The sequence below is a fragment of the Chaetomium strumarium genome (assembly GCF_033439665.1).
Source record: "Chaetomium strumarium strain CBS 333.67 chromosome Unknown B0T15scaffold_1, whole genome shotgun sequence".
Taxonomy (NCBI): Eukaryota; Fungi; Ascomycota; class Sordariomycetes; order Sordariales; family Chaetomiaceae; genus Chaetomium; species Chaetomium strumarium.
Genome location: NW_026944429.1, coordinates 1,882,540 through 1,907,892, shown reverse-complemented (window position 1 = coordinate 1,907,892; position 25,353 = coordinate 1,882,540). Strand labels below are relative to the sequence as shown.

At 56.1% G+C, this 25,353-nt stretch overlaps 10 protein-coding genes across 10 annotated transcripts; 3 read left to right on the top strand and 7 right to left on the bottom strand.

Annotated features, from left to right (window-relative positions):
• Positions 1 to 72: 72 nt before the first annotated feature.
• B0T15DRAFT_516828 (flavoprotein-like protein) lies at positions 73 to 1,833 on the bottom strand. Its single transcript, XM_062868282.1, has 5 exons — positions 1,736 to 1,833; positions 1,334 to 1,608; positions 1,142 to 1,227; positions 581 to 1,077; positions 73 to 517 (listed from the first exon to the last, which is right to left on the bottom strand). Exons 2-5 carry the CDS (start codon positions 1,358 to 1,360, stop codon positions 384 to 386), a joined length of 744 nt encoding a protein of 247 aa, XP_062725685.1. The 5' UTR covers positions 1,361 to 1,608; positions 1,736 to 1,833; the 3' UTR covers positions 73 to 383.
• Positions 1,834 to 2,551: 718 nt separating this feature from the next.
• On the bottom strand, positions 2,552 to 4,199 carry B0T15DRAFT_17563 (major facilitator superfamily domain-containing protein). Its single transcript, XM_062862251.1, has one exon. It carries the CDS (start codon positions 4,074 to 4,076, stop codon positions 2,712 to 2,714), a length of 1,365 nt encoding a protein of 454 aa, XP_062725684.1. The 5' UTR covers positions 4,077 to 4,199; the 3' UTR covers positions 2,552 to 2,711.
• Positions 4,200 to 5,674: 1,475 nt separating this feature from the next.
• B0T15DRAFT_381513 (uncharacterized protein) lies at positions 5,675 to 6,858 on the bottom strand (the record flags this gene model as incomplete). The annotated part of the gene is made up of 2 exons (XM_062864251.1): positions 5,675 to 6,200; positions 6,314 to 6,858. Coding segments are annotated over 2 exons (1,071 nt in total), but the record flags the coding sequence as incomplete, so codon positions are not given.
• Positions 6,859 to 8,065: 1,207 nt separating this feature from the next.
• Positions 8,066 to 9,198, bottom strand: B0T15DRAFT_546094 (putative NAD dependent epimerase/dehydratase; the record flags this gene model as incomplete). Its single annotated transcript, XM_062870153.1, has 2 exons — positions 8,066 to 8,382; positions 8,472 to 9,198. 2 exons carry the CDS (start codon positions 9,196 to 9,198, stop codon positions 8,066 to 8,068), a joined length of 1,044 nt encoding a protein of 347 aa, XP_062725682.1.
• A 2,530-nt stretch (positions 9,199 to 11,728) lies between these two features.
• On the top strand, positions 11,729 to 13,613 carry B0T15DRAFT_564089 (major facilitator superfamily domain-containing protein; the record flags this gene model as incomplete). The annotated part of the gene is made up of 6 exons (XM_062870634.1): positions 11,729 to 11,753; positions 11,977 to 12,052; positions 12,132 to 12,365; positions 12,447 to 12,490; positions 12,567 to 13,238; positions 13,501 to 13,613. The coding sequence occupies 6 exons, from the start codon at positions 11,729 to 11,731 to the stop codon at positions 13,611 to 13,613; spliced, it is 1,164 nt and encodes a 387-aa protein (XP_062725681.1).
• Positions 13,614 to 13,697: 84 nt separating this feature from the next.
• On the bottom strand, positions 13,698 to 14,618 carry B0T15DRAFT_386523 (ribonuclease E inhibitor RraA/Dimethylmenaquinone methyltransferase; the record flags this gene model as incomplete). The annotated part of the gene is made up of 4 exons (XM_062864327.1): positions 13,698 to 13,976; positions 14,054 to 14,224; positions 14,294 to 14,468; positions 14,554 to 14,618. The coding sequence occupies 4 exons, from the start codon at positions 14,616 to 14,618 to the stop codon at positions 13,698 to 13,700; spliced, it is 690 nt and encodes a 229-aa protein (XP_062725680.1).
• Positions 14,619 to 16,743: 2,125 nt separating this feature from the next.
• Positions 16,744 to 18,560, top strand: B0T15DRAFT_17443 (uncharacterized protein). Its single transcript, XM_062862235.1, has 2 exons — positions 16,744 to 17,004; positions 17,079 to 18,560. Exons 1-2 carry the CDS (start codon positions 16,888 to 16,890, stop codon positions 18,387 to 18,389), a joined length of 1,428 nt encoding a protein of 475 aa, XP_062725679.1. The 5' UTR covers positions 16,744 to 16,887; the 3' UTR covers positions 18,390 to 18,560.
• Positions 18,561 to 18,935: 375 nt separating this feature from the next.
• Positions 18,936 to 22,355, bottom strand: B0T15DRAFT_17432 (uncharacterized protein). Its single transcript, XM_062862232.1, has 4 exons — positions 21,037 to 22,355; positions 20,491 to 20,984; positions 19,797 to 20,411; positions 18,936 to 19,717 (listed from the first exon to the last, which is right to left on the bottom strand). Exons 1-4 carry the CDS (start codon positions 22,127 to 22,129, stop codon positions 18,980 to 18,982), a joined length of 2,940 nt encoding a protein of 979 aa, XP_062725678.1. The 5' UTR covers positions 22,130 to 22,355; the 3' UTR covers positions 18,936 to 18,979.
• Positions 22,356 to 22,568: 213 nt separating this feature from the next.
• B0T15DRAFT_516815 (uncharacterized protein) lies at positions 22,569 to 23,996 on the top strand. The gene has a single exon (XM_062868281.1). It carries the CDS (start codon positions 22,583 to 22,585, stop codon positions 23,684 to 23,686), a length of 1,104 nt encoding a protein of 367 aa, XP_062725677.1. The 5' UTR covers positions 22,569 to 22,582; the 3' UTR covers positions 23,687 to 23,996.
• Positions 23,997 to 24,035: 39 nt separating this feature from the next.
• Positions 24,036 to 25,019, bottom strand: B0T15DRAFT_516814 (uncharacterized protein). The gene has a single exon (XM_062868280.1). It carries the CDS (start codon positions 24,592 to 24,594, stop codon positions 24,142 to 24,144), a length of 453 nt encoding a protein of 150 aa, XP_062725676.1. The 5' UTR covers positions 24,595 to 25,019; the 3' UTR covers positions 24,036 to 24,141.
• Between the last annotated feature and the right edge of the window lie 334 nt (positions 25,020 to 25,353).

The following is a 25,353-nucleotide window of genomic DNA, read 5'->3' as shown; positions in this document are numbered from 1 at the left end:
GTTGAACTGTTGATGGAGAGAGTCAGTCACCTCCTCTGACATCCGTTTCACACATGCGAGCTCAGCAGCAGTGGGTGCACCAGGTTTGTTCCATTGTTGATTGCTGTGGCCATTTATCTGTTGAACTGTTGATCAACGTAAGGTATTCGTAAGGATCAGTGAATCGAGAGAATGATTACCGTATGTTACAAGTCACAGATGGGTATAGTGTAATTACAGGTTATCCTTATCGTTTCGGGCAGGATACCTTCGCCCGCTTCCTTCGAGGTTCTTTCGCATCATCTTGCCTTCCCAGACCCCATGTCCCCCTTCCAAAGCACCACGAGAAGAGCTACACCCTCGGCAGCAAACACACAGACGCCAATTCGATGCTGATCTGCTTTTCACATGAGAACGCACTTGATTGGTAATCCGCAAGGGCCTTCCTTAGGCTTCTTGCTCTCCGTGGGAGGCTCTTGCGTCTCTTTCATGTCTGGCGCGGAGACCGTCACCGCCTTGGCGGCTCCTTTGCTCCCCCCTTTCCGACTTCTCATTAGCTACATCTCGTGCGTCTCCTTGGTGCTTTGCAAAAATCACGCACCAAAGGCCTTCGCAACCGTCTTGTAGAACTCCTCGCCCTGAATCTTCGCCAGTTCCTTCTCCTTCTCGCTCGGCTGTCTGCTGCCATCACCACTCGCGAAGGTCCCCGCCCCCCAAGCGCTGCCACCGCGGGCTTCGGCCAAGTCTGTCAGGATACCGAACGCCTTGGCGAAGCCCAGAGGCACGTAGATGATGCCGTGGTGAGCGAAGGTGCTCATAGCGGCAACGGCCGTCGACTCCTGACCACCACCTTGGCTCGCCGTCGAAATGAAGACGCCGGCGTACTTGCCGTAGAACGCACCCGTCGACCACTGCTTGCCAGTCTTGTCCCAGAAAGCCCTCCACTGCGCGGGGAAGTTGCCGTACCGGGTCGGGATGCCCAGTAGGAAGGCATCGTACTTCTCCAGGACGGAAGGGTCGTCAAGCGTGGGGATGTCGGTCGGCTTGGGCGGGGCGTACATCTTGTCGAGCACCTCCTGAGGGAGCGTCTCGGGGACTCTGTGTGCGACGGGTCAGCCCTTTGTCCCTTCGTCTAGACGACAAGTTGTGCGTCCAAACATACTGGTAAAGATCGGCAGTGCCGCCGGCCTTCTCAATACCCTCCTTCTCGGCCTCGGCAAGTTGCCGAATATGGCCGTACATAGAGTACTGCCGGACCATGTTAGCTAATGCTTAGAGGAAGGCGCATTCCTTATTCCACAGCCCCGGCAGCGAAGTGCACATTCAGGAGCCGGGACACCGAGGACAAACGTACAAAGACAATCGCAATCTTAGGAGCCATGGTGCGCAATGGTACGACGATGTTGGGAGGTTCGATGTGTTTGGCTTGGGGGATGAGTGTGGTGAATGATGGGAGATCAAACTGGAAGCCGAGGAAGAGCCCAGCTGCATTATATACAAGATGGGGCACCCTGACTAGCTCCAACGGATGTACCTGGAAGTTGCCTTGGGAGTGGGTTCTGCTGCAGTTCGCCCGCTCTCGTCATGATCGGCTAATACACGTAAAATCTGCAGCGGTTCGATCTCTATCTAGAAGGAGGGGGACGTTGTCATCAAGCTGCCCATCACAAAGCAACATCCAATAGGCTTTTGTCCGGCTCCGAACTTCAGATTTGGGAGCCAATGCACGTCGACTACATAGTACGTCACTACTTACAATTTACATAATAATTGGGCGGCGGTATCGCGTACAATGCTATGTCGATGAGTTCGGACTGTCCCGATCTACATGTACGTTTGTCGTAGGGGTGGTTGAGGTTCTCCTGATCTCACAACCCCTCGCTGCTGGAGATCCCCGATCTCTCCACACCTCCTGCCAAGCCCCACACTGCCGTCGCTGTCAAACTGCTGAGTAAGAGCTTACAGCGTTTTACTAGGAAGGAAATGCTGGCGGGCGGACGTCCTTTGGCCCACACAGCTCGCTGTCATCCATTACTGCGTTGTTATGTGAGCCTTACCTTATTCACCCCTGACAAATCTGCGATAATCCGCTCGATAAACAGTAGCTAGTGCCTTCATCGCGGGCTCGGGGCTTCCCGTGCCGATGTTCGCAGGAGCTCGTCGCAGCGCATGGGACATTCATCAGCTTCGCACAATTTCTCCCGAATTGGGGCAGGCGTGAGGCGCGCCATCATGCTGAGTGAGTGGGGGTTTGCTGAAGGGTGTTATGCGGGCCTCCAAAGAAACGACCAAGCCCTGCACATTGAAGACCACCTAACCACAACACCTGGAGACAGGCCCGGATGGTGTTCTCAGTCAGCGACAACCTTGCGAATTAATGCAGCACACTACGCAACTGCTGCTCAGCGGTAAAACCCCACGCCAACATGGGCTTGGTTTGTTCCACGTATACCGGAACAGCCTTGTGACAATAGGTATTGTACAATACACAGGATCTTGCAGGAGCTAATGCTGTCGGACACAGTATGGAGGTTACGAGCAGTGCGAACTCGACGATCACCGTATGACTTCGCGGGCTCTGCAGATCCATACCGGGTAAGCATCCCATTTCATAATGCCTTGCTCTATCTAAACCCAGCGGGTTGGCTAAAGACCTCCGTTTTCCAAGACGCGTCTAAGCCTCCAAAATGCGATAGATGCGATGATACAGTTGCGATTCCTTTCATTGAGATTCAGGCCTTCCAGGTCCCTTTATGCTTGTACAACAAAAGCCTCGACGCAGCGTAGAACAGGGTCGCCAGCAACATTCCAAAGGCGGAGTATAATATCATCCCCAACCAACGTGGGTTATGCTGGTCACCCAGAATTGCTCCGGCGATCGGGGTTCCAACGAGGATTGCTATACCCGAGACCACAAAGGCCACGCCCATTCTCGCCCCGACGCGTCCCATATCTGGAGTGAGGCCGACGATGACGCTCGGCGTCAGACTGACCACGCCGCCGGAGAAGGCACCGTAGAGCAGCACCCACACCACAGATCCGCCCACGTTGGTGATGCCCACCCAGCCAAACGCCAGGACGGCACTGGCGAAGATGCACACGATGATCAAGTTGAGAGAACCGAAGCGGTCGGCGAACGCGTTGGGTATGACACGCCCGAAGATGGAGCCCACATTCAGCAGCGTGACCAGGTACGGCGCGAAACTCTCACTGGTCGTCTTCTGCGAGGTGGCGAACAGCTGGATGTAGAAGAAGCCCACGTACAGCGTCAGGAAGGAGAACAGCCCGGCCGCGACGAACAACAGAAAGGGCACATCTCGCAGCGCGCTCGTGTCGATCAGTGCGCGCGCCTTGCCCGTCGGCGGGACCCGCATGCGCATGAAGGCGATGGGGATGACCGACATGCCGAGCAGGATGAAGGCGATCGCGCGCGTCGCCCAGCCAAACCCGGCGGCGTGCCGCACCCGGTCGAAGATGACAGGGAAGATGACGCCCGCCACGGGCGACCCGACGCTGGCCAGCCCCAGGGCCAGTGCCCGGTGTCGCGAGAAGTACTGACCCAGGATGGCCGCCGAGGGGAGGAAGGTCAGCCCCATGCCGATGCCCATCGTGATTCCCTGCGCGAGCATGACCTGCCAGAAGGCCGTGCACAGCGACGTCATGAACTGCCCGAACACGATTAGAAACAGCCCCACCAGGAGCAGCTCCCGGAAGTAGCCCGAGTCGTAAAGCGGGCCGGCGATAACGCCGACGAGGAAGAGCAGGCCGCCTTGGAGGGACCCGATCCACGAGATGTCCGACGATGGGTGGTCCTTCAGCAGCTCGGTCTCGTAGTAGGCCTGGAAGACGCCAAAGGTGTTGATCACGCCCCACGTGTTGACCAGGATCGCGGCCGAGCCGACCACCTGCATCCAGGCTGTCAGTCCGCCATCGGGTATCTCGTTCGGGGCGGAAGGCGGCGGGTCGACGCGTGCCGGAGGGTTCCCGACCTCGGCGTCAGCGGCTTCGACAGTCTTGTCGTCGGGAATTCGGATGGAGGCGTCGCCCTCTGTCCGGTCCGACTCAGAATTGTAGGTCTTGTCCGCGTCCTTTTCCATTTCGGCGTGGTTGCCGCTTGAGGGGCCGACTTAGCCTCTCTGTGACGCAGGGCCTGGACAACGGGTCTGTTGTCGTTGTCTCAATCAACTACCGTCCTGGTCCGCGGCGAGCTTTCCCTCTGATGTATACGTGAAATAGCGTTCTTGTCGGGTTGTTGGCCTGAGATATGATTTGATCCCCTTCCTTTTCCCCCTGGGGACTTCATCTCTTTATAACATTTCGACTCAACAAACTGGAAACCCATTCTCACCAATCTATCGCGACTTCGGTTCGGATATAACCAGGGTGTAGGTTTCTCCCCCGCCCTTGGTCTGGGCCACCACTCGCAATCCCCATCGCGTAAGAGAGGCCGGTCCGTAGATGTGGGGCCTTGGTTCCGGCAGGTCGCGGTTCGGGAACGAGTACCGGATGTGGGAATGGCATTTCTAAGCCAAGCGCTCACGAATGCAAAAGCACGTCAACGGACTTCCGTCCACTTGCTTGCTTTTAGAAGCAATCTCGCCGTATGTTGATATGACCAATGTTTGAGTGAGTCGAAGCGGGAAAGAGGAATGTAGAAATGTTGAGAAGCCGAGAAAGTGGGCCCCTATTTTTCTGTTTAGTGATACCGAGCCCGGCCTCCCACACAGTATGCGGCCGAGCCGCAACAGCATCTGAGTAAGGTCCGGTAACAATGGCCGGTCAGAGGAGCATCACTGAGTCACACGTTGCTTGTAAATCAAACACTAAGCTAACGGTGCAAAAGGACTCTGATACGTGGCCATTAATAACTAGGTGCTTAGGGGCTGGTTTCTGAGAAACAGTCTAGGGTCCTGGCCTCCTAGGGACGCACTCAAGATGTTACGGATCTGCCAACCTTTCCATGAGCAGTCTGCAGAGTCCTAGAGTGTTTCCAAATTAGGGATTATGCGAGTTTCCCACATCATGTAGTCCCACAGTAACAATCCAGGTCGGCAAACAGCTGGCTGTAATCGTCGCTCGAAGCCACGATAAAATCATCCCACAGCCCATCAAGACAATCGAGGCTCAAGCCCGCCGCCGGCTCGTCGGTCCCGATGGCCGGGTTCGCCCCCGCTCCTGCCACCCCCTGGGCGCCCTCCATCACATCCTCACACAGAGTGATGCCAGTTTGGTTTCCCGACAGGCTACTACGGCCCGGTCTCACATGTCCCAGAGCAGAACCTGCTGCAGCGGCCTGGGCTTTCCCTTCACCCTCTGCTGTCCTCTGCTGGCTGTGGTGATCGCCACTAAGCTGGTCAAGCATGGCAGTGCCATCGACACCTTGCACGCGGTATCGCCGTAGCAGGCCGACCAGGTTGCGCACCAGGCCCGCGGCCACTGGTGATTGGGCACCGAGCACGGCGAGGACATGGCAGGCGTGGGCGAGCTCGGCTTGCACTGCTGCAGTTGTCGTGTTGCCAGTAGCAGCCTCCTGTTGTTGTCCGCCCTGGACACCGGCGTAAAACGCTAGGACGGTGCATGTCATGAACAGGTGGTTGATGATAGTGCCGACGCGGTGGCCTGAGAGGCGAATCCGGCCTGGATGGGGCGGCCGTAGCGACTCGTCGTCGTTCGGATTTGAGGCCCCCAGAGAAGACTCGATAATGCTGATGGAGATGGACACGGCGGTGCGTGTGGACTGGAGGCATATCTCGCGGCACTGCTGGTGTCGCGGATCGTCTCGGTTGCCCTGCAGGAGGAAGGGCCGATGCAGGCGGGCTCGCCGAGACAGCAAGCCTAGCTGAACGAGGACGCGCTGGAGCTCGAGGGAACTATCTCTCTCGGGGTGGAAGGGGCTTCCGTAGTGGAGGTGGTAGAAGGGGGGTAGATCAATGAATGCTTGCTCAAATAGACGGTCGAGAGCGAGGACTTGGTTGTAGTCTGTGACGTCGACCTCCGGGCTTCCAGGCTGGCGGGCGTCCAGTATGGATCGGGCAATCTCCGCAATGCGTATCCTCTGCAGAGAGAACGACATCTGAGTGTGCACGTTGAGAGGAGCTGTGGTCGACTCGTCCCACGTCGCGATGTCGTTGTCATTCAGGTTTCTCGGATACTTCACGTTCATGTGCCGCGGGTGAATTGAATATGTACCCTCGGTGGGACCTCCCATAAAGCCGAGCATCCTAGGATGAGGGGGCAATCAGTATTGTCTGTCGCGTTCTTTCTTCTCTTTCTTTTCTTTTCTTCTTTTTTCTTCTTTTTTTCTTTTCTGCTGAACCGTGCGTGAGTGGCTTACCAGTCCGTCCCAACGAGCTGCCACCATATTCTCCGTTTCACTTCCCGACTGACCCGATTGTCCTTGGTCTCAGCCCGCGGACTGTCCACGAGATGGACCTTCAACTCCCGGGCGGCATTGAGCGCGCAGTTGTGCAGGAACCTGAAGCGGTAGGAACAGCCGTCGACGTTGTGCACCATGAAGGAGAGGAGCGTCCAGGCCTGGAGGTCCTCTAGTGTGCTGTTGCGGCTGGACCCCTGAGCCTCAGTCAGGATGTCGTATGCCCATTTTCGCCAGGCAAACGATGCCTGTGCGGCTTCCTCGGCGGATGCGAAGCGGCTGTGGTGCGCCGCATCGGGCTGCCAGAAATACGCACTGACCGCGCCGATGCCGAGGATGAGGGCAGCAAGGCGCGGCTCGATCTGCTCTCCGCGAGAGAGTCTGGCATAGAAATCCATGACCTGGTTTTGAGTTGTTGGTCCGTGAATGGCGGGGAGCAGGGGATACACATGGTCGACGTAGTCTTGGACCAGTGCTGCGGCCTGTTCTCTCGGCATCATCCAGACAACCCCCTTCTCAGTCGTCGACGTGTCCGCGAGGAGCCATGAGGTTGGAGCAATTCCGAACCTGAGGTTACCAAAGCGCCCAAGGACTTGAACCTAGAAACGGGTCAGGTCTCCGGGCGCGATCCACACGCTTGAGAACTTTGAAAATGATCACCTACACAGGGACTATGATGCTCGATTGAGGCATCCAGGATCTTCGCCGTCTGGGCATGCTGGGTATCCTCGCACGTCGTCGCCGGTGATAATGTTGTGTTGGATGGACTGGCGTACAAGTTGTCATCCTGTCGTCCACTCCCATGAATCGGGCCACAATTCCCACTGCTGCTGTTGAAGACGGCTTCCTCGAGAGCGCGCAGTCTCCGCAGGATGCTGTCGCTCGGCAAGACGGCTTCAGGCTGCCTATTCCTTAGTAGTGGACCCATGCAGGAAAGCCCGCGTGCCACGCAGTTGGCGCATGGCGATCCGCGATCACACTTGAGCTTCCGTTTCCGGCACGAGTCGCACGACGTCTGCGGTTGACGTCGTCCGTGCTGCGGCTCCTCGGCTGTATCGAATGCCTTCCGCTTCATGATGGAACAATGTGCATTGCACCGGTCTTGGGCGCTCCGGACAATCCATGGACTCTCGCGAGACTTTTAATGCTTGATGTTGGGGCCCGGGGGCTTGGGGATCCTGTTAGGGGATGCGCCGTGGATAATCCGCGGACTATCCGACTATTGCTGAGTAGAGTGATAATAAGCGAACTTGAAGGATTGATTACGTGGTGACTCTGCCGCAGATATGCCATTCATATATCATCACTGGCTAGGATGGCACGGCGAATCTTCTGCTTTGCCCGTGCTATTGGCAAGCTTTCGCCTGAAAAGCGGTCCATACTGGAGATAGATACGGATGTTGTGTAAGGTAGTACGGATTATGGATATTTCTGACGGTAATAAATGTACCCTCGTTTTCGGCATGGCATTTCATGAGGACATCACGCAACTGGCGTAAATTACAGACATAGTAACGGAATTTAACGCATCCTTACTAGTACTTGAAATCGGACAGTCTATTACGACCTGTCCATTTCATGAGTCGAAACGAAATCTGAATATCATCTCGACGCAAAGCTAATTGAGAGCCTGCGCAGTGGCAGAAGAAAGATGTTCCGGTTCAGGCCTGACCACACGACCGTCACGGTACTACCATCGCTCAAATTTCGCTCCTACTCACGCGGGTACCAGGCCACCAGAGGCTTCAGACCCTCGCCGATTGTTACCTCGAGCGGCGTCCATCCGTCCTGCTTGCCCCATTTCTTCAGCAGCCCGATGACTTGAGTCTCGTCCGTTGTCAAGTGGGCAGCCACACTGCCGGTGAAGTCATCGGCCCACTTCAGGTTGGGATAAAGCTTCCGCGCAATGGCAAGGACGCCATCCCAGTTGGTGTAGTTCCCCCAGGCCTGCAGCCGGGCGTCCTGGACCTCGGGATCAAGTGCGGCCGCAACATGGACCAGCGCGACATCCCTGACGTTGACGCCGAAGACTGATTTGGTCCCATCAGCCGCGTGTAAATGTAAATGACCCGGAGAAGACGGCAAGCCGCTAGGGTGGGATGCGATTGTGGGAACTTACAAGCTGGCAGTGTTTTACAGGCATCGATCTTGCCGTCGTAGAGGATTTTGAGCCACCACGCCGGGGAGTCGGACTGAGACCGGTTCAGTGGCTCACCGAAGATGAGCGCCGGATTGATCACGTTGACCGTGAAGTGAGGCCTTTTTTCCGCAACAAAGGCCCAGAATGCCTTCTCTGCCGCGACCTTGCTGGCCATGTAGACCAGGCTGCCGCGGCTACGTTCGCTTGAGGGAGGGCCCCATGCTAGCTCCACGGCCGTCTCGTTCCACGTATTGCGGTCAACATGCGTCGCCTCAGCAGGCAAGGGCATTGTAGCGGCCAGGATCGAGCTTGTGTAGACGAATTCTTTGACCGATGGCTCCTTGAGGGCCGACCGCAAGATAGATTCGACGCCCTTCACCGTCGTGGGGATGACCTTGTTGGGGTCGGGATTGAGACTGAGAACAGAAGCAACATGCTCGATGATGGAAACTCCCTTCACGACAGCATCAAAGGCATGCTCTTCTGCCATGTCGGTAACCTGGACGAGTTCGAAGTCGCCGTGGTCCGCGTAAGATTTGAAGAGGCTGTCGACGAGCCATGACGACTTCACGGGGTCTCGAACGGTGCCTCGGACCCTGTACCCACGCTCGAGGAACTGCTGAGCTACGTGGGAGCCAACCCAGCCGTTTACGCCGGTGACAAGGACCCAAGACCCCTTGGGCACGGTAGTCTCCGAAGAAGACATGAATGATGATGCTGACTTGTGGCGAGTTGGTGTCTGGTCTTGATCTTGACGGCGGAAAAGTCGTGCTTTGCGAATGAGCTCTGCGGAAGCACGTTTGGAATCATGGTTGGGACTGTGGCTACTTGAAATAACTGAGGATGCTTGTTCAACGTTGCCACACTTTTCTGACAAAATCTTGTGACGTACGTAATCTTTGTCCTCTGTTACGGAACTCCGTATCCCCAAACAACTAATCCTGAGGAATGCGATTACCGGCCTGTTCGGTGAATGCACGGCATGTGGGAGCCCGTCCATGACTGTGTGGGGATGAAACGGGCATTGGGACCGATGTCTTGTGAAGCGGGACACAGGGAATCAAGACATTGCGCAATCGATTATCAGATACTGGTGGTTCGAACCTGCCAGATCAAGCAAGAGGGCAGTCCATGTCTGGACCCTGGACTCCGTGGCGTTGATCGATCAGTAATCAATATGTTGACCAAGCCCGCTATTTAAGCACAGCACATTACCAATCCGCAATCAGCTCTTGAGACGGCTATCCGTGATATGCGACGAATTCAGCGGAGTTCCGTCGACAATAGTGTCAGGCGATTAGTAGATCGAATGCTATTGGGATTCCTAAGCTGAAAGCCTCGGAGGTCTGCCACCAAGCCTCCCTAGCAAGCGTCAAGGTAGCCGACTCACAGCGTCGAAATCTGCGGAATCGAGAATCAACGGAGATCTGATTTCCAATGGAAATGGGCCGAGGTGAACATGGCGGGGACGTTTTACAGAGATGCCCCAGTTGCAACAAAGACTTCACGAACCGTAAGTCAACCGAGTCACTTTCAATTCACTTGCCCCGGCGGAGAGCATGAGTCATGACTGATAGGGACTAGCACTTCGGAAGGGCAGGCACATCTCCTACTGTCGAAGAAAACGTCAGCTGGGCCCGGTGGCTCGACGGAAGGCGTGTAACGAGTGCGTGCGCGCCAAGGTTCGATGCAGTCTCGATCCAGGGGGCTGTTCTCGCTGCCTCTCAAGGGGCATTCAGTGCCTTTTGCCAGCGACTCACCGGGCCTTGAGCGCTGGCAATACCAGCAGTACGACGCCGGAAACCATCAGCCTCCAAGTACCCTTTTCGCTCTCGGCTTTGTTATCCTACCGGGCTCCCTCGACTATGCTGGAGCGCCGCGTATTCGCTCAGTCAGATGCCGAACTCAACCTGACCAGCAGTCATGCGATGCGCATCTTGCGGTCTTATCCATCCATGTTGCCCGACAAGGCTCAGCTTCCTCCCTTCATCCACCCAAAATATCGGGACCTAATTGATGGCCACACTACTAGTACTACTAGTAGTAGCATGCGTCCGCATCCACTGGACTCGGCAATGAGGCTTTCGAAGATGCTCCTGGAACACCGCAGATCCGACAAGAGCTTTGTGTGGCGCCTGATCGGCATGGAACAGGAGCGGCTGCTGTACGAGGTACGATCAGTTCTACTAGACTCTACTAGTATTCATTTACAACGTCAGGTTCCAATTCCTCTCTGCCTGTGCTACAAAAGCACGGCTCCTGTTCAGACGGCCATCCGCCCCTAGCTAATCCGATAAACGTAATAGCATCGAAAATTCGGAAAATGGGAGCTTCTCGCGTCTCTTCAGGCTGTCTTGCTGTACCTCATCATGAGGGTTGTCGAGGGTCGCCAGGAGTATACCAACTTCGATACCCAACTTCTTGTCACCATGAACGCGCTATGCAAGTCCTTGACCGTACAGCATGGTCCAGTCGTCAGCGACGCCGAGCTCGCGGGCCAAATGATTCAGTGGCAGGACTGGGTCTTCCAGGAGTCGCGCCGTCGGTAAAGTTCCCCAGCTTCGCAACACACTCGACACGCCTGCGGGACTGGCTAATAATGAACTGGGGTGCGGCAGAACCCTCGTTACAGCAGTCATCTTGTACGGTATTCACCACGCCGAGATACCCATCCCTTGCCCTCACTTGCCCGAGTGGCTTTCCGCGCCTCTCCCTTGCCCCAAAACTCTGTGGCAGGCCTCGAATGAGGTCGACTGGGCGATCGAATACTCTGCGTACTTGCTGGAGACGGCAGAACACGGGGTCCTCAACAACGCAGACCTTGCATCGCTGAACGGGGGAGAGCCGGACCAAGGCAAGGACCGCAAGGCCCGAGACTGGGACCGGTGGCATGCTGGCGCCGATACGTTTGGCCTGCTTGTTACGCTTTCCGCTAGGATTACCGGCTTCTGGTTAGAACTGCGGCGAGCGCAGAGTACGGAGTCAATAATGGGTACTACTACTTTGTAGCGAAGGCACGAGGGAGATCTAGCATCGGGCATTTGAACACCACCACTAATGTCACAGAGGGTAAATCTGTAAGATTCAGGTGCATTAATCAAGCATAGTACTAGGTATTAGTCACGGTCAAAATAACTATTACGGAACTATCTCTAAGATCGGAGCAACAGCTAGTTTCTAGGATTCTATCTTGGAGCCCCTGCTTCATGGTCCGCGGATAACCCGCGGAGCGAGGAATGGTATTGTCTAGCGTGTCGCAACGTTTATCTTTAATGACATGTTTGTTACCTTACCTTGGTACCCAGCCACGCGTTCTCTTCACCGCTCTCACGAACGGGAGCCAGCTTTATATGTTACGTACCCATTGTCCCGACGACAATGGCAGCAGAAACGAAGCAGAAAGAACCGATAGGCCAGCCACCCACATCCGCGAGATCTCCGACGCCGACTAGAGCATCCTAGACACCCGCATTAATCCCGCCAGATGGTGGTACCCAAGCTTGGCTCACCGTCGCCGGAGGCTGGATCTGCCAGTTCTGCTTATCTTGCTTCATCAATGCGTGAGACAAAGACCACCACCCGGATGAGGAGTCTACTAGTATATGAAACTGACTGACAATATGTATGGAAATTGTCTAGCCTCGGCACATTCCAGCTCGCCTATGAGAGGGAGATCCTGCCCGACGAATCGTCCTCCAACATCTCCTGGATCCTTACCACTCAGCTGTTCCTGATGTTCTTCCTCTCCCAACCAGTCGGGCTCGGCGTGGACATGTTTGGCGCGCGTGCGATCCTCATACCCGCATTCATGTTCTCCGTGGGCGTCCTCGTCGCTCTGTCATTTGCCACCGAGTACTGGCAGATCTTCCTGGCGTAGTCGTTGACCTTCGGGCTTGGTGCCACGGGCGCTTTCATCCCGGGCCTGGTCGCCGCCGGACAATAATTCAAAAAGAGAAGGGCCCTGGTGTTGGGAATCGTCTCGGGCGGCAGCTCATGTGGTAATCCCGTGCTGTGCTTGGTGAATCGTTCGGTGTAGACTTCGTCGTGACTGATCGTTTTCCGGACCCCCCACAGGAGGTGTCATCTTCCCTATTATGCTAGCCCGCCTCTTCGACCAGATCGGCTTTCGGGCGACGCTGCGCTACGCGGCCCTCATGATCGGCATCATGCTCGCCATCGCCATCCTTCTGGTCTCAAGTCCGCTCCCGCCCACGGGGCTCGCAGGACGGCGCTCCCTTATCAGCCTCGCCCTGTTCAAGCGACGAACCTTTCTCCTCTTCGTCTCGGGCTGCTTCTTTGTCTACTGGGGGCTCTTCGGCCCGTTCGACTACCTGCCCCTGTTTGCTTCCGGAGATCCGGCAACCGCAGAAATCGCACTCGACACCGTCTCCATCATCAACGCCGCCTCCATACCGGGCTGTATCCTACCGAATATGTATTCTGACCGGGTTGGTTCCTCTTTCAGGGCCACCTCTGCCTGCTCCCTGCTGTTCGCCATCTCAACTCTAGTCATTTGGCTGCCCATCAGCTACTACAAGTCACTTGGCGGTCTCGTCGTCTCTCTCATCGTCTTCGAATTCTCGTCGGGCGCCTTCGTGTCCCTCATGACGCCTGCGTTGATCGAGGTGGATGGCGGTCACAGCCATGAGTTCGGTGCCATGCTCGGCAGCTACTTCGCCGTCGTTGCCATAGCTAGCTTGACTGGTCTGCCTATCCAGGGGGTAATTATGTCCGATTCTGCAGGCGGTGAGGACGGGACGACCCTGACTGGCTTGATCGTCTTTTGTGAAGTCGTGATGTTGGTCGGGACTCGGGACCGGGCTGCTTGGCTGTGCGTCCTGGCTCAATGAGAAGAGCAGAAAGAAACCTGACGACGTGGAGGTGTTTTGAAGCCGAGCTTGAATCCTCCGTTAAAAGAAGTACTAAGAGTCGAGAGGATGATTTCATCATACTGAATCTCTGGCTGCACTAACAGGTGCTACACTGTCCCAGTGCATCATTTCTCTAGGTATTATCAAGGACTCGGATCCGGAGCTGGGGTTGGGATGGCTCCTTCCTTCGTCACAAAGGTTCGTAAGGGGTAACGATACGTCCAGTACTGTGACCCAGCAAATATCTTAATCAAACGATGCTGCGAGGCTGCGACTCGCAGTATACCAGTACCACTAATAAATTACGATGACTCAAGCCATTCCATACCTAGGCTCACGACCTAAATCGCTTGCTCGCCTCCGTAAATGTCATTCCCTTCTGGATCTCCACCGCCATCTTGGAGTCCGCCTCGACCTGCTTCGCCATGAGCGGCAGCGCGTGTTCGGCATGTGTCCTGGGCAACACAACAACCCCATTCACATCTCCAATCAGGTAATCTTCGGGATTAACCTGGGTCTCTTGACCCTCGTCGGAAACAGTTACGGGTTCGTTGACAGCAACAACTTTGAACAGAGGACCTGGAGGCGTCGTGCCAACACCGCGAGCGAACACCTGCTCTGAGATTTAATCCAGGCTTCTTCAAAAAAAAAGTCTTCAATCGAATCTGACAAGTGGAGAAGGTCACTTACTGGGTAGTCCAAGTCCCTTTGCTCCTGCACGTCCCGAAAACGACCATCAACAACAGACCCTACTGCTCCGCTCGCCTTAGCCCGGGTGCTCATCAGGCCGCCGTAGAGAGCGTTGGGTGTCCGGGGGCTGCAGGTCACAAGGATGACGGCACCAGGCGGGACGGAGTCGATCTGGATACCGTCTTATTAGCCAGAGTCACGCAGCAGTAGAAGCTCACTTAAATAGGGTGCGGCACTGACATAGTGACTGGGCCACTTTGGCCTCGGGTCCTCAGCCGGTGCGTACTGGACGGTATACGCTGGCCCAACTATCTTGGTAGGCCCGTCCTGGCGCTGCGGTGACCACAGCGTGATGCCCGGAAGGAAGCCGCCGTGGTGCAAGCCAAGTTTGACAAGCGCGTCTGAGACATCGCATCTGGTGGCGATTTGAGCTCTCGTGTACTTTCGAGCCTCTGTCTACCTACACCTTGAAGTTGGGACTGACGTTGGTTACTACTCACGTTGTAAACTCCTGCAGTGCTTTCACGATCCGGTCTTCCGAGTCTGGTCTATCATGGGAAGCCATGGTAGACGAGCGCCTCCGCTTTGATAACCGAGGTCCAACGATGGGTACTGTGAGAGGGTGATGCTGCACTTTCAATGGTGGCTTTACTCGTAGAGCGGACCGAACGGACACAGACACTCTGAAGCCAGCTGTGTGCATGAGAGTCCGGTGATGGCAACAACCCGTGTATGTGACGGGACGATGTTGGAGTTGGATAGGTTGCCAGTGGAAGTGGGGCAGCCGGACTGGGCCGGGTCGGGTCCGGCTGGCCGGGCATATCCGGGAGGGTGCCCGGAGTCAAGTGGTGCGCGGGTCGCTGCTGTCGGATATTTATCCAATAACCGCCGGGCCACAACTTCATCATGAATCCAAGCTCCTTGGACTAAAAACACGAGGCTTGGATGACCGGATACCAGAGGCACGTATGTACTTGAAACAAGCCACAGCACTCTAATACTATACAAACAAGTCTCCTTACTCTCGATATCGCTGATGGGGACTTCTGTTGTTTATTGTAGAGTAGTAGTAGGTAAGTATCGACTTACTTGTAATCTAAGCACTACCTTAGGTAAGGTAGTTATGTACAATTCCGGTGGTGTGTTCCGCATAATGGATCATTACACAGTGGTAGCCCGGAAGGGGGGACGCGAGTATAGAAGAGCATGGGGCAATAGCTTAGCTGGGAATGAGATCCAAAGGATTCTCGACGGCGTCGCCGAGAAGCCGGTAGCAGCCTGGCTACCAGCGATTGGGTGGCTGCCGACCCGAGCTGAGGGGCAGTGGGCAGATGCTACCTGATGCTTAATACTGTACTACCTAGGTACTGTCGGGTGGTGCACTGCAGAGCGCTATAGGTCCCTTGCCCTTGGGATTGGCTCTCCGGTTAGCTGACGCGGGTAGGGAGCGTGCGTTGGAGGGGCGGAGAATGGTCATTTTAAAAGAATCCGAGACATGCTGCTGCAAGGTACACGGCTAGCGAGTGAAAGGATTTTCTCATGCTGAGGCAGCAGACAGTTCGCTCAGAGAGCATCTGAAGTGTGGTACACTGCAGTGCTACTAATAAGGTGAGGAAGGTAGGTAAGTACTAGTAGGTACCCTACAGTTGCGATCGAGGTTTTGGCGGCGAAGCGTTTGCCTGTATGCAGGAGGCAAGGCGCTGTCGTTACTTCTGACGTCCCAGCCACGCGGGACAGAGCTTGCCGTGGAAACAGCAAGACCATTTAGCCGCCCTGATCGCCAGCGTACCGTGTAAAGGAAGCTGAGGGCCGCAAGGCCGAAAAGCTGGAGCTTTCTCCCCCAGTTCCTGCCTATAAATCGCAGCGCCGCTGCGTTAATAAGTCCCTGGGACTTAAACACAGCGGTTACCGGTATCGTATCTTCGTGTGTAAGGTATGTAGCACGGGGCCGATACACGTCCACTGAATGTCAGGGTTGAGAGGGTTCGACGCATATACACAGACTTGCTGACTAAGGTACCTTAGGCGAAGGGGTAGAGTTCATGTTAGTTTGCCCCTCTGAAGCCACTGTACAGTGTACACAGTCCCACGTGGGGAAGTCGGGGTGCAATGTGCGGGATCTATAGGGTGGTCCTCCGCAGGCTCCCCTCACCACCCACCTTCCCACAAGCTCATGTCACGTGCGTCAGCGAAGTCAAAAAGGCCCGTGCGACGAGGCCGGGTGTGATCTGACCTATCAAACACCGCACAAGCACCCCTGTATCACACTAACTTTGCGTGTTTGTACAGTATGTACTGTATTAGTACGTACACTGGCAGCCGAAATATGCAGGAGTTTGGCGATCTCCACTCGAGGAGCAGGCGGCTCCCATGTTCGGACTCTGGCCCGGCCAGCAGTCCGTCCAGCCTTATTAGTACCGGACTGAGCAGCCAGGCTTGGCAGCAGTGCCTCCCTCCTGCAGCACAAGATCACCCATTGCCGCCGAGTTTGATCCAGCTCTCTCTCCTCAATTCCTGCTCTTGGTATTCACACCGTTTCTATTGATAATACACCGCGAATCTGAATCGACCCAGGGGACTCGGTGATCGTTGCGAAGCCTGGTCTGTCGATCCCGCATTACATACGCAGACGCGCCGGGAACCCCTCCTCGAGCTTGCCCGAAATTGAACGGTCCGGAAGTGTTGTATTGCGCGACACAAGATCCGAGCCACAAGTCAACAAACATCTCTGTGTCCCCTTGCGGGGGATAGCGCAATGCGGGCGTGCTAAGCCCAGGCCTTCGTAGCAGCGCGACCGTATCTTTCTTCCACGCTTTCTCGTTGCTGGCGCCGCAATGTCCCCGCCACTGTTTCGGATACCGGTCCCGGTGATGATGCCGCTGCCCGTCGCACCCGCGTCGAAGCTTCAAGTCCGCGATGAGCAAAACGACGGCGGGAAACCCCATGCTCAAGTATGTCAGCTCTGGAGCGTCTGTGGCACCGACTTCGTCTCCCTGTACTTTGATATTGACCGTATCTCTCTTAGCTCGCCGTGTTCATTTTCGCCGGTCTTGCGGGCGGCGTGGCCCTTATGTTTCTCACCCGCTTCCTGTACCGCAGGTTCTTCCGTTCGCGCTACAGATACAAGCCGGCGATTCACCAAGAGGACTCGCCAGCCACACGCCAGATCGGCCGCCGCCACCAAGACGCCGTAGAAGACGCATTAACAGATGCGTACGTGCGGAACGATGACAGCAATCCGTCCACGGCTGCCGTTTCCGAGGTCCATCGAAGCGCCTCGGTCCGCAGTGTCATGACGCTGCCCCCATACCGGCCCAAGCCGACCGAAACCGAGGTTGTCCTCGGCCGGGAAGGCGAGCGTGACGGGATGGACGTGGTGGTAGAGATGCGCACGGCCGAGGAGGAAGAAGCGCTTCGCGACGAGGAGATGGAGACGCTGTACCAGATTCGGGCAGCTCGCCGCCGGATAATCGAGGAGCGTGAGGAGCGTCGGCGCCGGCGTCGCGAGGCGCGTGAGAACAACGACTTCGGCGCCCTCCGCCAGATCCGCGAGCAGGGTCGCGGCTCCACTACGCACGATACGTCCGTGATCGAAGGGCTCCGGCAGTCGCACGAGCGCGTGCGCGAGGCGCGCCAGCGCGCCGTCAACAGCATAGCATATGCCGACGTCGGCATTGCTCACGCAGACGGCACGCGCGTCCGCACAAATAGCACCGAGAGCAGCGAACGGATCGGGTTGCTGTCCGATGCCGCGAGCATCTCGGCGGGGAGTCTGTTTCGGCGGCGGGACCGGAGCGCGAGCGCGACGCTGAGCATCGACACATCGCTCACGCTGCACGACCGGGCCGAGTCCCCGGCGCTGTCAACGACGGGCGGCAGCGGGATGTATCGGCTGGCTAGCGCGGGGCGAACTCGGTCCCGAACTAATTCGGGCGCTACCACGCCGAGGATCCCGACTCCCAGCGTCTCGACCACCCCCCTGGCAGGGTCATCCCCTGAGCTCGTCGACGCTGAGGATGCCGACCTGGGGGATATTGGTATCCCGCCCCCGGGGTACGACGAAGTGAGCCTGGGCGAAGTGACGCCGATGCATTCGCCCCGGAGCTCGGATGTATCGGGGAGGGCGAGCCCGTATCCTGACCCGCCGCCCGACTACCCAGGCCCCGGCCCAGCCGACGCGAGAAACAGTCGGCTTTCAGCGCACATGGAAGATCTCGCGGCCCAGGCTCGAGGGGACGACAACGCTAGGACAAGAGGCGGCGTGCCGAGACGGCCAAGTTTGAGACTGCAACAAGTCCCACAGATTGTGATTGAGCCGTCGAGTGCGCGTCCTTGAGCGTTGACCGTGAGAGGGGTTGTCGGGATTTTAACTTGCTGATTGTTTAATGAGGCTACGACCTGGGGCTGAGATTTTAGTTTGGGATAGAGCGCAATGGGCTGGCCCGGATTGTTGGATACCCTTGGGTTGGAGGCACCGGATTGTATAATTATACAAGGCGCGCGGGAACTCTATCCGCGTTTCGCGTTTCGCGTTTCCCGCCCCGGAGACTTTGTTTTAATTCTGTCTGGAGTTTAGAGGTTGCTGGAGTTTGGAGGTTACTGAGAGTTTGTTACGGGACCCTTGGTTATAAGCATCTTCTGGCTCGTACTTTCGAACCCCTTCGAGTGCAGATCAACATGGAATTCGTCCGCTATTCAAGCCTTTGCCGGTTAACGGACATCATACCCCAGCACTATTTTGTTCATTGTCAATCTACAAGATACTTGGGACTGATAATATATAACCAATGCAATGAGGTACCCAAAACCGCAATAGCGAGACAGACAGGGTTACTATGACGAGCCTTATGTGATGTTACCAAAGCTCATCACTCACTCCATCTCCCAGACCCAACTCCCAGTCTACGAGGTTGGGACGCTTCTGCTTCAAAACCTGAGAGGTCTCCTCCACGTTCTCCGGGGAACAAGGTCGCGAGCCAGCTCCAGGATGATCCTCCATTTCTCACCTTCCCCATCGAGTGCGTTATCAGCCGCCTCAAAATCTAGACAGCTCTGGTGGAAATATCCCCATACGTGCACGTAGGATTTACCGCCTGCCTTGTTAGCCATCATGTCGAATGTCCTGCGCATCGCGTCGAACGACTTGATGATTTCAAGCGATTCAAGCGTGGGCCGGTTCGCCTCCCTGGATCTCTCCTTCCCCTGAAGATAGGTGTGGATGGCCGCCATTCGCACAATGTGAATCAGGAGCGCGGCTAGCCCCGCCGCCAGTGGTGTCGCAATCCAAGACCCGGGCTCGAGAGGCTCGTTTCCCGGGAACACCTCGCAGCCCTTCACCTCTCGCACGCCATGGCCGGGAAGAATGTAATCGACGATGCGCTTGCCGCCTGATGGCTTCCACCGGCTGTTATCCGCCATAGCCGCCCCGATCCGGAAGAGTTCTTCGACTTCGGAACCCACTGGGTGGTAGGTTGCCAGCTGGTAGAGACTGATGTTGCCTACGTCCGGGGAAGCACAGAAAACGAGCTTGTCTCTGACCACCTCGCGCAGGGCATCATCTAGTCGGCGGGTGTCTGAGTTGTCCGCGCCGGATCCCATCAGCTCTTTGACGGACCATGAGATGGAGATGATATCGAAATCCTGCTTAGCGGCGTGTTCTAGTGCCTGAGATGAGTTAGTTGAGTCTTTCTTCAAGGTGATACTCACTCCCGGCCTCCATCTTCCAAGGGAACATGTTGCTTACATCGGCAGCGCTTTTCGCCGTGAATTGTGGCCGACCATCTTGTCCTTGCGTTGCGTCCAGTCGATAGGAAACGATCCTAGCATACGGACACACCCTGGTTATCATGCTGGCCATCACGGTGCCGAGGTGTGTGGCCGACTCGTAGAAGGGCAGCTCCAGGCCGGGGTGCTCTCCGCCGGGACATGTGCCAAAGCTCTTCCCGTGTGCATAATCCATGCGCTCCGAGATGCCTGGATGGTCCGCGTCCACCCCATCGTCGATAAGACAAACGCGTATATCCCGCTTCAGCTCAGCTGGGAGATTCGGCAGCTCCCTGACGTATCTGTTGGGCGGGAGGCCACAGATGGCTTTCGCGAAACGGTCCATGATCTTCAACCACTGGTGGTCCCTGATGGGTTCTTGGCTGTTCTTCTCCGTCACCGCTGTGGCGGGTGTTGCCGGCCTGCTGTTGATGATCTGCGCTCTTAGACGATGCACCTTGATTGGGGCCCAGCCGGCGAGTTCCAGCTCAGGGGCTGCTACCCGACGTTGAGCCCTGATGTAGTCTCTTGAGTTCCTGAGCAACTTCACAAACTCATCCAGCTTTCTGTTTGCCCATTCCTCGGAATCCAGTTGCTGGAAGGTAATGTCAGCTACGCAACCATGCCGACAAGTAAGTGGCCGAGAGAGCCTCGGGATCACATCTGCGACTCACGTTGCCTGTCTGTCGGATGTAGACGTCGGTAAGATACGGCAGATTGGCCAATCCATTCCTCCCTCCCCAGGCCACCAACATGCCGTCCAGGCCGTTCCACGACAAGTAGAGCTTCCGCACGTTTCCGCAAGCCTGTTGGATGGTCTCGGGGCGTAGATTAGGCTTGCTCCAATCGAGAATGTCAATCGTGAAGGGACGCAAGGCTTCAACAATTGCCTCATCGGAGTGGGAGGGGAGCTTGCCGTCATCCACGATCACTTTGATGATGTGCTTCACGTTTCTGGTCTTCAACCAGTCAAAGACGGCCACCATATCCCGGCGCCCGGTTTCCGCCTGGGGCGCGGCTTGCGCCTTCTGGTCGCTGATGACAAATGGGCCGAGGGCCACAAACTGTAGTGCCGTGTCGAAGACAAACTGGCTATAGGCACCTTTTGTTAAGGACTTTTCTCTGATGGGCCTGTCTCTTTGGAGCAAATTGAAGCAAATACGTCCCGCTGGACTAAGTCAGCAGATACACTTTTCGTTAATCGAGGGCATAACACTCACTCTCGCCATCACCGTAGAGAAAGTCCACTGCACTGTCATGGTTCCTCTGCTTCTTGCTGCCGCCGCGCTTCTCGAATGTGGAACGGAGATACCACACCTTCACTTCCTCAGCAATCATGTCGGCGACTCCCTTCTTCGCCCCGTTCTGCTGAGGCAGCCGAGATTTGCCCGCAATGCCTGCTATTCTGGTGTTCTCGTCCGCCGGCCGAGTACTGAGGTGGTGCTGGTAAACGGATAGGTTCTCATTTGTTTTCTCGTCGAGGGCCGAATCGCCTCGCTCCAACAAGGCCCTCACAATCTCGATTTGTCCCTCTTTGCACCTCTCATACTCTACCGCTCGGTGCAGTGGGGTACAGCCAGCCCCATCCCTTTGGCTCAAGACATCGTCTGACAGTTGGTTGATGAGGGCAACGGTAAGCCTAGGGCTGAGGCCCGCATTGATTGCCACATGGATGCCGTTCCCCGTGGAGGACGCACTCATGCGCAGGTTCCGTTGGAGGTCCTTGCCGTCGTAGCTGCTCTCCAGGACGGTCTCGATGAACAACTCCTTCCTCTCTTCGATGGCCAGGGTGAGAGGCCGTCGTCCCGCGTTGTCTATGCCGTCCATCCTCGCCTTGTGATGATCGAGCATGTGCCTTAACAGCCAGACGCTAACGAATCGCTTCCCAGCCATAAAGTGCAGGACATTGTCCGTCTTTGGCGGCGGCTGCTCGCCAATGTAGCGTCCGTAGTTTTGCAGAAACCGGGACTGCGTCTCTCGGCAGGTGTCGAGTTCCCTCACGAAATTGGCATTGGCCAGGCAAAACTCTATTTCGCCCAGCTTCTGGAGCAATTCCTCGCGTCCCACTTTGTCCTGGTTTCCGGATTCCTCTCCCTCCCATCCTTCTTCACTGTTTACCTCACTCCCCTCCCACCCACTGTCTTCTCCCCGTTCCGTCCTCGTGTGTCCTTCCCACTCCTGAACAGATGACTGCAGATTTAGCTTGCGTGCCTGCTCATTCCGTTCGCGAGTAGTGTAGTAGCGATCACGACGTGTCGTCCCGCGATCCTCCGCTGCGGACATGCCGGCTGCCCTTGTAGTCTCCGATGGCATTGCTGAAGCCGAGTACAGAGGAACGAAGAGGGGTGATATCGTTCTAAACTGCTAGTTGCTTTTTGGAGGTTGTGCAATTGTTGCTGAGCCTGGTTCTGTGAGCTGGCTGACAAGACTCGACCCGCCTCTTCGGCCTGACGGGCGGTTTCATGCCCCCTAATATAAGTCTATACATGTATACTCCTTACGACTCATGAAGAGAAACATGGACGTATTATACGCCGACAAGGGTGACTTAAGAGCACCCCCCTAACGTTATTGGGCACTTAGTCTCCAGGGGCGTACAGCATATGTTGGCTCTGCGAATCAAGCATCGTCGCTCCTCGGAACCAGGTCGCCAGCGTGACACGACTTGCAGTTAGCCGCGGTCCTAGACCTACTCCAGGGGTCTGGAACGGTACCGGCGTTGACTCACGTACTATTTAAGCGGAATGATCACCTCGGCGATCGCCCATGGTGAGAAGGGGATTTGTATCAAGCTTTCCTTTCCCCATTCCAGACCCATCCGCTTGTGTGAGCCAGCACTCAATAAGGACAGACCTTCAGACACCAGACCGGCCCATAGTAGAGCGAAGACCTCAGTCAGCCAACGCAATGGTTCTTCAAAGCAAGCTGCTAGACGCCGGGGAAGCGCCTGCCTTCAGCATCAACTTGGATGAGGTCCCCGACGATACGACGACATATTTCCATACCCAGAACGATCCGCGAAACGCCTGGCAACGGCAGACAGTCATTGAGCGCAACAACGGACGCGTGTCAGCCAGTTGCGTCTGCAAAGACGTTGTCCACGGTTTCTACGCGGACGGCGTCGATGACGAGAAGGGAGAACCGCAGCAATGCAGCCTCATTGTCCTGCACTTCCGCTTCGACCCAGTTGACCTGGGCAGGCGCATCAAGAAGGTGCAGACCACCATCCGCTTCTCAGCCGTCGACAGAAACCAGGACGACCCAGTTGTCGACAAGATCTCGGCAGATGGCTTCTTCTGGGTCTACCCCACCACCCAGAAGGAGACAGTCACCCTGGGGTTCAACAGCAAGCTGGGCGGCAACGTGTTGGGGGCCGAGGTCGGCGGGGAGCTGACGCGGCAGCGGACGGTCGAAAAGGAGGTCACAAATGCGGGGACAGTCCGCGGAGCCGTCCAGATCATCGGTCGCAACTACGGAGAGCCAAACGCCGCGAGCTGGACCCTGATGGAGAACCCCGAGGACAAGACAGGAGTGCCCGTCGGCCTGCGCGCCAGCATCCTGGTCAAGCGCGACCCCGGCGTCGATTTCCAGGCCCACTTCTCCATGGTAGTCACGCCCGACAACCGCACGCAGGCCCAGACCTTCTTCAAGTCGGACCCCAAGGACGACCCGGTGCTGTTCAAGGTCGACAAGAAACCCACCAACAAGCTGCACAACTACCTCACCGAGACCGTCGACGCTGCGAAGAAGCGCACGATGGTCAACAACCTGGGCAGGTTGGACCTCGACAGCCACGAGTTCACCGACATCACCTTCCGCACAATCTGGCAGGATGGGAAAAAGGTAAGTGTAGCCCACGGCAGCCCCTAGCTAAGATGGTTGGAGGGGGGGAAGGGGGGGTTTGGTGGGGAGGTTGGTGCGACTGTGATTGGGTTTGCGCGCTTGCATGTATTTCTGTGACTGGACTGTGGTGTACAGTGTACTTTTAGTTGGTGAATGGGAGTTCTGTTTTCTGGGTCTGGTGCCCCTCACGGAACCAACTGTGCCTTGCGCCTGCAGCAGATATGAACCAACTGAATACTACCATGTACATTATACACTTAAGGTAAGGTCAGTGCATGGGGCAAGGTGTCTGGCGCAACCTTGAACCAGCCTTGACCGGCCTATCAAAACACTCCACTCTTCTTCCATACATGCATCCACTGAGGACCACATGATACGGATACAGGGTATGCGTCAAGACGCGCTGCTACTACGCTGTTGTATTCCGATTTACACGTGTAGTGTAGCCGCCTGGTGCAACGTGTTGTTCGTGTTTCTTTTCTTCACGGCTCGGCCCGGGTCGGACGCCACGGCAGACATTCCGGACCGCGCCAAGACATTAGGCGCGCGCCACAATCGCTCCCCTTGCGATGATCAGAAGATCGCGTGGAGTGCATCGCGAGGAGAGCGGCCGCGCTCTGAACTTCTCGCTCCACCCAGTGAAACGATTTGTTGAGAGTGTTCGTCACAGCGTCGCAGTGACTAATGCTGTTTGGAGAGCCGCCGTCCCGAGGTACCAGGCTGCGCTTCGCGGCCGATTGATGTGACAAGGTGAATCTGATTTCCGCGATAAGGGGTCTGAGGGTGGGGAGGCACAGGCAGGCACAAGCGATGCCAGAGCACAGCCGACCAATGGACCAGTAGGAGGAAGCCGCGTTATCCCAGGCGACGTCGGCGCTGAGTTTGAAGTATTGGATACGGATGACCGAAATGGCACATGTCTGGAGAGAGCTCATTGTTAGGGTACCAGGGATTGAGGAGACATAGTTTTAACTTTTCATTGAGACCCACGACCGAAGCCGAGGCAGAACACGCCTATCAGACCGAGCTTCTGACCTTCGCGGAGCTTGATACGGCTCAGCGGTGGGAGCGGCAGCACGAAAACGGTGGCGTCGGTCACACTCCTCCCTGGATGTACCAGAAGGGAAGGTTAGAAATGAAGGTTCCTGGGGTTTCTGGGAGCCAGAATCTGTGGACCGGTGAACATGTGAGGATAATGACGAGAAGCTGCGATATCGACCACAAGGCGACGAAAGATGCGAAGACGACCCTTCGCATCTTTCCTGATGGCAAGATGCGGTAAAACCGAAGGAGGAAGGTGAGTTTAGTTACTGTTAATGAGGCATTGTAGGGCACGATTTATATGTAGAATGTCCAAGGAGAGGATGCGAGCAGCAATGGCCGCCAAGTCATCCGGGTACTTGAAAGCGTTCGAGAACCTTAAGGCAAAGTCTCGTAGTGCTTGAAATTAGGAATCCGCTTGTGCACTTCACATACATATAAGGTGGCTTACACACAAACCGTGCCACCACATCTGTAGAGGGTGGAGAGGGAAGAAGTAGTCAGGCAATCCGCTGCGAATATTCCTTTCAGCTTAGCACGAATACCAAGTTTGGTACATTGTAGGCATATCTCCCTCTATTACTCGAATCAAGGAGAATTGCGAGTGCTGTGATACTGAGTATACCTACGGTTGACATTACCTATCTCAGTGA